The 11,082-nt window shown below is 35.0% G+C and overlaps 1 protein-coding gene across 1 annotated transcript in view; it reads left to right on the top strand.

Moving 5' to 3' along the window:
• Positions 1-9,828, top strand: part of APPL1 (adaptor protein, phosphotyrosine interacting with PH domain and leucine zipper 1) — a 56,337-nt gene extending 46,509 nt beyond the window's left edge. The window contains exons 16-22 of the mRNA XM_070738469.1: positions 605-654; positions 1,894-2,068; positions 2,165-2,201; positions 2,653-2,799; positions 3,513-3,563; positions 5,900-5,989; positions 6,533-9,828. Of these exons, the coding sequence (XP_070594570.1) occupies positions 605-654; positions 1,894-2,068; positions 2,165-2,201; positions 2,653-2,799; positions 3,513-3,563; positions 5,900-5,989; positions 6,533-6,682 (700 nt within the window). The 3' untranslated portion in view covers positions 6,683-9,828. The remainder of the gene's footprint in view (positions 1-604; positions 655-1,893; positions 2,069-2,164; positions 2,202-2,652; positions 2,800-3,512; positions 3,564-5,899; positions 5,990-6,532) is intronic.
• Positions 9,829-11,082: the final 1,254 nt, after the last annotated feature.

The following is an 11,082-nucleotide window of genomic DNA, read 5'->3' as shown; positions in this document are numbered from 1 at the left end:
AACTAAATATATATATATTTAAAATACTATTGCGACCTTTTGTCTTTTAAGGATCATCTTAATTTCTTCATTCGAAAAATATTTTGATAAAGCTTTTCTTTGCTTACGTATTGGAAGCCTAGAAAATTTTCACACGTATAATGTAAAAGAGTAATAATGGCTCTGCTGAGAGCTAAGCATAGCCATATCTCTCTTGATTTTGTTTAATATCCCATCAGTGCTTTCAAAAAAACTCTATTTGAAATGGTAACATATTAACATCAGGCGAACATGCAGTTTCTTGGTTTTAATGAGTGTCATTAACTTTGTAGTATATGATTATATTTTTAAAAGCAGATAAAATTAAATAACTTTCCAAACAATATTACAGTACATATTATTTTGTAATGAGTAGTTTTTACAGTTTCTTTAGTTGTTTCCTGTTAAAATATAGTTCTTTATATAATATATCTTAAATTATTTTGAAATTATGGAAATTCACTGGTGTATATGAACTTCCTGGGCAAGTTCGGCTTTTAATGTAACATGCAATTATTTATACTTTTAATGTAACATGCAATTCTGTTAAACATTGATTTAATAGGGTTTTGGGGTTTTTTGACAGACGTACAAATCCTTTTGGAGAGTCTGGTGGAACCAAATCAGAAACAGAAGGTAAGAGCAAATCTTAAAGTAAATGTAAAATATATTGAGTAGTATTGTATCTTGCTGAGAACAGGTTGTTAATTTAAAATAATATTTTGATAATTTGGCTGGGAGCCTAAGCAGAATGTCTTAAAGAAGGTACACAGGAAAATGTTTCTGTATAATAAAACATGGAATAGGTATATTAAATTAACCTTATCTTAGGTTGCTTACTTCAGATTAAGTGGAAATATTCTACTTTGTATTCTGTTTAAATTACCTATAATGATAGTTCACAAATTTCTATATTGATTTGTATTAATGAATTATTGGTCTATCTTGAGAAAATTCATTCAGTTTTCATATTGCATTGGATAGATTTTATAGTATTAAATAGATATTTGTTTGATTCCCATTTTCTCCGGGGTCGGGGTTGTATTTGAAGTAACACTAAAAGTGCAATAAATACTTCAGTGAAAGAACTTTGCAGTAATCTAGGAAAATAAAGATATGACCAAAATGTAACTTAAATTATAGAGTAAGCGTAGGAAGAAATGAAAGAAGAACTTTCAAATCTTAGTTTTTATGCTTGTTTAACAAAAAAGTGTCTAAATTGTATTGTAAAATCATACCTTATCCTTCTTTGATTACTTTTATCAAGCCACTATCTCACAAAAGTGCTTCCAGTTTAGTTAACTTTAATATTTATTGAACAAAATAATTATTCTCAATCAAAAATAAGGGTAATTAATGTTGTGACAGATCTAGTAGATCTGAATGACTAAGAATCTCCATAGACATTTATCAGCGCTTATACATTGCATTTTTAAAGAAATAAATTATGAAAGACTTTAGGAAGTATGCCTTCTCTGTCATGGCCCCCACTCTCTGGGACAGAATTGCTTCAGACATATGGAGGTTGCCCTCTTTTCTGTAGTTCATAAAGTCCTTAAAACCTGACTCTAGTCCCAGGCCAGAAGTTAATGTGTTTGTGGGGTTGGGACTGTGGTGTTCTCTTTTAATGGTTGTTATTAGTCTATTCTGTCTTGTTTTCTTTTGTCTAGGTTTTAATTGTTTTAAATTAATATTATATTTTGAAAGCTGCACAGAGTAAGCTAGAGCAGATAGCTACAATAAATTAAATAAATAACTTATTTTACTGTATATTGATATACGAGATATATACATAGCTAATATTTTGTAAAACCAAAGCTAAAACTTTATTTCAAAAGTTACTCAAATTATATATTTATTATGCTCTTGCTCTAGATTCTATCCTTCATCAGCTATTTATTATAAGATTCCTTGGATCTATGGAAGTGAAGTCAGATGAAAGTCCTGACGTTGTTTATGAAACAATGCGTCAAATACTAGCAGCACGAGCTATACATAACATTTTCAGAATGACAGAATCACATTTATTAGTTACGTGTGATTGTTTAAAGTAAGTATATTCTTTTTGTAAAGCAACGTTGTCAAACGCTTAATACATTTTGGTCTTTTTAAAATATTCATACATTTCTGAAATTATCCTTTCTAGGTTAATTGATCCACAAACACAAGTTACAAGACTCAGGGTAAGTTTTTAAAATCAAATTACTTAACCATCAGAAACCTAGTTACTGTTCAGTTTCATCCAAGTTTATTTTCTATTTATTGTCCTTGACATTATAGGTTATCCAGTTCCCCAAACAGTTTTTCAGTTATCCTGAAACTACACATTATAAAAGTGGGTGGTCTAACCCTAAGCTTGTATTTGTAAATTAGAAAAATATGTAAGGAATTCCTGCTAATAGTTGTAAAAATCTAATTTAATTTGAAAGGTTTTGAGAATACACTAGCGTAAGAGCATAAGAGCTGATGGCACATAACTAGAAAGTCTTTGCTGAGAAGTCAGTAGGGCGAGTCAGAATGACCTGAAAAATAAATATGAATTATTTTGGCTTTTACTTTAACAATTCACAAGTATAGTTCTGTAATTTCATTTACTGCTGTTATTCAGTGACAATTCGTTTCCTCTCTGGACAGTTTCCTTTGCCAAATATAGTTCTGTATGCCACACACCAGGAGAACAAGCGTCTTTTTGGATTTGTGCTTCATACATCAGCAGGAAGAGCAGATGGTAGACCAACTTCAGTCTGCTACATATTTGAATCAAATAATGAAGGCGAAAAGGTACATGCATCATGCTTCAGTTAACGTTCTTGTATTTTAAACTATTCCAAAGCTGAAAAAAATCAGGGATATGAAAATCCTTTGAAGAGAACACCCCTACCCCGATGGTTTTGCAGGTGGAGTCAGCAGGAAGCAGCTTGCAAAGAACCTCTAGAGTTCTTGGTGGTCTCTACTTACTTGCTTGCAAATATTTTCATTACCCAACTAGATAACTTTAATGTATAATATCATCAGTGTCAATTACCTAATTGAGTACTAAAATGTCTTCTCACAACCAGGGAGCACCAAGAACTTCCCATAATTGACCAATTTGTTCATTCTTTGTAATTATGTTCAGTTAAACCTTTAGTTTAGCAGACTTGAGATTCCACACACCAAATTTCCCTGGTTCACAGTTTACCATTGTTGTCTCTGGAAGTTCCTCTGGCTCCTGAGTCAACACAGTCTCTAATGCTTCCAGGCTCTGATCCTCAGCCTCTGGTTGACTCTCCGCTACAGTTTTTCTTCAGTGTGCAGTTACACTGCACCTGTAGTTGTCAGAATCACCTTTAATGGCAGTTCTATGTTTGAAAAATTCATTTGCTGTTTCATGAATCTTTGGTTTTAATAGACAAGCTTCTCCCAAGTAGTCTTAAATCAAGGATTTACTGTCCTTGAAGATGAACATATTTTTTTTAGTGATTATGATAATAGCTATTTGTTTCTTCATTTAGATTTGTGATTCCGTGGGTCTTGCAAAACAAATTGCATTGCATGCTGAATTGGTAAGTCTTTAACTTGGAGTAAAATATAGTGGTAGTTTATATAGATATCAAATGATATAATTAAAGATCACCTGCAATATCTCCTGACATCTGCCCAAATTGGTGAAGTTTCAATGTCCAACCTCAAATCCTGTTCAACTTTGAAATAACAAAAAAAAAAGGGTTTTCAGAGTAATTATTTAATTATTGTTGATGCATCACCATCTCTTAAAAAAAGGTGTGATGATATTAAGTATTTGGTTATGTTGCTAACTTTGTTGACAGTCAATGAAATGAAAAAGAAATTAAAGATTCCACTGCAGAACTCTCTCACCCAATAACTATTCTCACAAATAAACTATCAACCAGTGCCTACAAGTCACAAGCAGTTCCAGTCCAAGGGTGTCAAATAGATATTGAGAAGCAAATAGTTTGGCTAAGCTTTCTGCAAATAAAGGCAAAAACAGAGAGTAGGCAAATCTCCCTTGATTCTTAAAACAAGATCAAAAGAAAATATCTTTTTTACTCTTAAATATCTGTCTTGACCTTAAGAAATATTATACAGGCAGTCCTTGACTTAAAACTGGTGATTGTTCTGAGTTACAGTTGCACTGACAAAATCACTGCAGCTTTTAAATTAGTAACAAGATTATTAAGTGAATCTGGCTTTCTCATTGATTTTGCTTATCAGGTGGTTTTCAATGGTGATCACATGGCCCTGATACACTGCAACCATCATTAAATTTGAACCAGTTACCAAGCATCTGAATTTTGATCATGTGACCATGGGGATGCTGCAAGAGTTATGCGAAAAATGGTCACCAGATCAAACTCTTCCCACAGGTGGACAAGTACGGGCCCCAGTCACCTCGACTGACTCATTGTCAGTCGACTCTGCTATCTAATCGGAGTCGAGGCCTGCCCAGATTCGAGCGACTTTATCAGCGAAAAATATGTTAAAGTCCTTGGCACTACTCTGCAAGGGCTCCCAAACTCCCCCCTGGTTGAGAAGGGAGCGGGTCACCCTAAACAGAGCGGCCGGGCAAGATTCCGCTGATGCAATCAATGCAGCATGATACGTGCATCTTCCCGCCTTGAGCGCCACTTTGTAAGTCTTAATATGAGCTCTTACAAGTGTTCAATCGGATTCAGACTTACTCTTCCTCCATTGCTTCTCTAGACGTCTCTTCTGGCGTTTCAACTCCCAGAGCTCCTCGTTGAACCATGATGCTCTATGGGGTCTAGTGCCGTGGAAAGGTAGCAGCGGCGCAATCCAGTCAAGAGCCTCCGCTGCAGCCTTGTTCCAGGCCTCAGCAAGAGACTCTGCCGAACTGTGGACGGGTGTATCTGGAATAACCCCAAGCGCCCTCTGAAAGCCCATCAGGCATCTGGGGCGGAACCTCCTAGTCAGTTCCGCCTCCCTGCGGGGAAGGATTGGAGCCATGAAGTCAAGCCGCAATAGAAAATGGTCTGACCATGACAAAGGCAACACTTCTAAGCCCCTTAGTCTCAGACCATTACTCAGTTGCTCAGAGAGGAATACCATGTCAGGTGCGTGCCCCCACTCATGAGTCGGACCCTGTACTACTTGAGTCAGGTCCACGGCTGTCATGGTGGCCATGAACTCCTGCGCTTGCCCAGAGGTTTCACCGAGCGACGGTAGGTTAAAATCCCCCAAGACAATAAGTCTGGGGAACCCTACCGCCAGCCCGGCTACGTCCTCGAGCAGCACAGTCAGGGCTGTTGACACGCAGCTGGGAGGCAGGTATGTGAGTAACAAGCCCACCTGAACCCCTAAGTCCAACTTCACCAGGAAGGACTCGCAACCCGCAATCTCTGGAGCAATGAGTCTACGCAGGCAAAGGCTCTCACTGGCTGTCATAGCCACTCCTCCCCCCCTTCCCTGGGGTCGGGGCTGATGCCATATCCGAAACCTGGCTGGGCAAATTTCAGAGAGAGGAACTCCTCCCTTTGGGCCCAGCCAGGTTTCGGTCACACATGTCAAGTCGGCCTCCTCATCCAGGATCAAATCCCGGATGAGGAGAGCTTTATTTACCACCAACCTGGCAATGATTAGCAGCAGCCTGAGCCCAGGGCCAGAGTAAGCATCCTGGTCTTTTAATTTTTAATTAAATTACTGTTTAGTCCATTTTTCTGCTGTATTGCTGATGTGATATACTGATACGATGTGAAAGCCAAGATTTTTAACACTTTACTTTGAAAAGTAATGATATTTTTTTAAAAAATACTTGGAAACCTATATTCAGGCAATTTTTCAGGCAAAACAAAGTAGTAATCTTTTATATGAAAATAATGTTACATTTTGATCTTTGGCATGTTCTTTTAAAAAATTTCAGGATCGAAAATCATCAGAAAAACAGAAAGAAATAGAAAGAGAAAAGGAAAAACAGCAAAAACAGCTCAATAAACAGAAACAAATTGAAAAGGTATGCATTTAATTAAAGTTTAACTGGATTTTTGAACTTTAAAAATAGCCATTTTATTTAATAAACACGAGAAATTACTTTTTTTCACAATACTGATTTTTGATTAAAGTAGAAGTTTTTCTTTTTTTTCCAGTAAAAGTTTATTTTTTATTTCCTCCATATCAGAAACTTACAGAATATACACATACCTTCGATAGAAGTCAATATACCTATATTATTGCTTAAAAACAATAGTACAATAACCTAAGTTGCATTCCAATTTTAATTTAAAATATCGCTCTCAAGTCGCTTTCAATGTGTATTTCCAATTTGTATCTATTCTCTTGTAATTCTTTCCTAGCCAATTAATGTTAATCCATTACAATTAATGTAATTTATTCTCTTGTAATCCTTTCCTAGCCTTGTTTCCATTAAACAAGGACTATTTGTAGTGTGTAACTTACTAGTAAATAGTTGCCAATACTGATATCTTTATTATTTACTGTTTAAAGTAATACTCACATAGCTTATGCATAAATCAGTAAATGTATTTTCCCTCCCCAGGATTTAGAAGAGCAAAGTCGATTAATTGCTGCTTCTAGCCGATCCAACCAGAGTGTTGGAGAAGGACAGTTTGTAGTTCTTAGCAATAGCCCATCAGAAGACAGTGATTTGGGTGAAGATGGAAAGAAGAAGCAAGAATCTGATGCATGAAGCACCTTCAGTGCAAGCCTTTGAACCTCTTGTCTGAAATGATAAATTGAAATATCAATTTATAATTTACAAAATAAGTCATGTAAATTTGTTTTACATGATCAACTCTGAATTCTCACTCATTAAGTTTGATCTTTCTTAAATAACTCAGTGTAAATATGAATTTTTGTTCTCATACCATAAAGAAATGTAGCATGGCTGTAGCAGATTTGGATATTACAGAACTTATTCTGTTTCAATTACCTAGCTGTTATAATGACTTAGAAAGTAACTTGTGCAACTTAAGAAGTAGATAGAAAATCTTTATGTTCGGTTTCTTTTCTTTGTTTTCAGAGAGGTTAATTGTTTTAGTCTCCTGCAGTAAAATAAAGAGCCTTGTTCTACTTTTAAATACTAAAATTTACAATTGAGTCACTTAAGTCTTCAAAGTGTCCTTAGCATCTGAACAAAAAGCCAATTTTGATTCCTAAAAATGGCTGAGCCAATAATGGAAGCAACCTGATAACTTTTAATTAATGCTTTTGATAAGCATGTGCTATGTCTATAGAGTGTGTGAGTTCAAGGAAATTAATGTCACTCCAATATTGTTTTAAGATGAAATATGAGAATATTATTTTTACTTGAAATTGTACTGGCTGGTAGTGATCTTGGCTTCTCCTCTGTATCCATAGAGCACTTTTATGGCAAAGACATTCAACCAAACACTGGAAAGTACTTTGGAGTATCAATGCACTGTGTATATTTGTAACATTATACAAATTGGTTTTTAAATGTCTAGATGAGAATAAAGTGCATAAACTTCTAACAGAATTGACATGATTATTGGAATCAGGTTTTGTAAGTGTCTTCTCATTAGCAAAAGTTTGAGTTTATGTTGGTGATAGAATCAATTGCATGGAAAAACTATCGTCATATTTACCTAAATCCACATGTGATAGAAATACATACAAATTGCACATATTTGCTAAATCTTGAGAAAAATCAGGCAGGTACTTGTAATTCTATATCAGCTTGTTGATTCGTGAGAAATGTAGTATTACAAAGAAATGTAGTATTACTGGAATGATTTTTCATTCCAGTATGAATATACCATAGATACTGTAAGATTGACCACTTTTATATTGAAATCTGCAAGCAGAAATTGTATGGAAATTGGAGGCAGATTACAGACTTTGGAGGAAGAAAACTGTTGATGGCCAATTAACCCGCACTGGAAAATCTTTTGAGATCAAGCAGGGATGTTTGTTCTTTGTTCCTAATTGCAAGGGAGTAGAAGATGTTTCTACTGATGCGGTGGCTGAGTGGCTATGATGATGAGCTTGTCGCTCAGAAAGTTCATCGGTTGGACAGTTTAAATCCCTAGTGCCACATAACAGTGAGCTCCCGTTACTGGCCCCAGCTCCTGCTAACCTAGCAGTTTGAAAGCATGTAAAATTAAACCTTTGGTGGAAAGATAACAGTGCTCTGTACGCATTCGTTGTTTCGTCATGCCAGCCACATGACCATGGAGATGTCTTTGGACAGTGCTGGCTCTTCAGCTTTGAAAAATGAGCACTGCCCCCTAGAATGAGAAACGGTACATATGTGCAAGTGGAACCTTTACTTTTACCTTAGAAGATATTTGGAGACCCTAAGAAATAAAAGAGGAGCCGTGATTGTACATTAGAAGTCTCATGCCAGTTTTTGAAATATTTTCTTATGTTTCAACTTGAGTATAAAATTGCAGATATGCAATCATATTCAGTTCTATTTTAGGCCACCTCACTCAAATTTGGCAATAACTGTTGCAATGGTTTATCCACGGTTTAAAGCTATGTTTAAGCCACATAATACTATGAAACCATAAATGTAAAGTAAATCACCAGTTCATTTTAAACTGATTGTATATTCTCTGTAAAGATGTATTATAATGTGAATAATACCAAATGATCTTTATTATAAAACGGTTCACGGGCTACTCCTCTGGAGTTCTTTGCAGTTACTTGTATGGATTGTATTCAGGAGCTCTAATTCCCATATTAGATTTTCTAGCGGTAATGTTCTCTGAGTAAGGGGAAAAAAAGTATGATTTGGCTTTACAATCTGATTGGTTTATTGCTTGGAACCAGCAGATAGACTTAGGAGTCAGTAGTTCTGTTCTCATTCTTTTGAAGGTAAACTCCACTGAACTGAGTGAGATTTGCTTTTGCATATACAAGTATATGGTTATGCGGTCAAGGCACAAATCAACTTGGCAGTTGTGTTTCTAAGTTGCCTTCTGTCCTGAATCATATTTCTAAGGACAACATTCAAGTTAAAATTGCTATATTTCTTTGAATAAGATATTCATCTCTGATGAGCTATAGAAACTTATTTTGCATGTATTGTAAGCCAGAGACAGTCAACTAATTTTATAGGATTCATTTTTTAAAAATCAGGATTGCTATTTGTGATATTTCAAAGAAATTATTACCCTGTTTATTTCATTTTTCATCAATAACTGAAATCACTTCCTTTCTACAAATGGGCTAACTAAGCACACTTTTGCTTGAACAAAACTTTTGCCTCCTGTGTAGCATAATGTCCTTCAAACTCCTGGGGAAATTGAATTGCACAAAGGGACATATTTTTCTATTTCATGCATGGATATTGTCAGGCAGTCAGAGATCATCCCATGGTGTAGGACTAATCATCCGTCATGTAACAGGAAATAATGTTCCATAATGAAATCTGTAAACTAGCCAAGATGTTTGTACAAAAAAATTAGGGTGGCTTTTATAATACAGTGAGCTAATCAGAAAGTAAAGATTTAGTCTTGTTTCAGTGATTGTGATTTTTAAATTGAAAGTTAGTTAAAACTCTTAATTTCTCTTAATATTTGTATTAATATTTAGTGATTGTCTGCTCAATATTGTCAATTGCAAAGTAAAATCTTGATACTAATGTAACAATTTGGGAAAGATTTCAGCAAAATCCAGTCAATTTTAGAGGATGCTTTTGTACAATATTTATGTAAATATTTAGCATTTGTTCTTCAAAGCACATCATATATTGGAAACATATTTCAAAATACCTTTGTGAAATTCATTTTAAATCTGTAAGTAATGAAAGAATATCCATATAATAGCGATTCATTTCTTGTACTTAATAAAGCAAAACTAACTAAAGCTGGTGTCCTATTTTTATTTGATTAGAATATAGAAGAATTTTATGTTTGGTGAAAATTGTATGTTTAACTAGTGGTTGCAGTTTCTTAGACAAGATGAAGCGATGCTTGTGACAATACAATTTGATATATTTTTCAAATATTTTGTTTTTTCTATGTCAAATACAGTAACTCTCTCTCTCTCTATATATATATATATATATATATATATTTGTTTTCGTAAATGGTAAAGAAAAACTAGACAATTTCCTCACTCATCTCAACAGCCTACACCCCAAAATACAGTTTACTATGGAAACAGAAATCAATGATCAACTTCCCTTTCTAGATGTACTGGTCTATAAAAAACCCAATGGCAGCCTAGGACATACTATTTACCAAAAGAAAACCCATACCAACCGTTATCTAAATGCACACTCACACCACCACCCCGCACAAATCACCTCAGTGGCCAAAACTCTCATCACCAGAACCAAACGCTTAGCTGACCATGAGCACTTAAAAACTGAATTGAACAAACTCAAAGATGTACTAATTTCTAATGGATTCAAAGAGAAAACAATAACAAACCTAATCAATAAAGAGACACCCCCCAAAAAACAAGATCAAGAACAGGACAATGGCACCACCATCCTTCCTTACATCAAAGGCACCACGGATAAAATTAGTAAAATTCTACAAAAACATAACATCAAAACCTCATTTTGCACTAACCAAAAAATATCTAATATCCTAAGGAGCCCCAAAGATAAAATCCAATTAGAATACCAAGGAATCTATGAAATCCCTTGCAAAACATGTGCAGCCACATACATTGGACAAACTAACCGAAGAGTGAGCCAGCGCATGGCAGAACATATGAATGCAGTCAAGAAACAGGAGAAGACCTCCTCCCTTGTCCAGCACATTAAAAGAACAGGGCACGAAATTGACTTTGAAAAAACTAAATTACTCCACAAAACAGAGAATTTATATAAAAGAATCTCTCTAGAAGCTATCGAAATTGAAAAAAGATCTTTTTGTTTAAATAAAAGGGATGATACCTCGCGCCTGCCAGAGATTTGGAAACCAGCCTTAAACAAAATAAACACTTCATTATAATCAATATGTCAATCCTTTAATTATTATGATTTTAGAATTTTATATTTGGAAATCAGACTTAAACAAAACACTTCATAATCTTCATGCCATTCCTTCTATAACCATGATTACACCAACCAATCAGATCACGGAAGCATAGTCACCCAATCTATTT

Source organism: Erythrolamprus reginae, chromosome 2 (genome assembly GCF_031021105.1).
Source record: "Erythrolamprus reginae isolate rEryReg1 chromosome 2, rEryReg1.hap1, whole genome shotgun sequence".
Taxonomy (NCBI): domain Eukaryota; kingdom Metazoa; phylum Chordata; class Lepidosauria; order Squamata; family Dipsadidae; genus Erythrolamprus; species Erythrolamprus reginae.
This window is presented reverse-complemented; position numbering and strand designations above follow the sequence as displayed.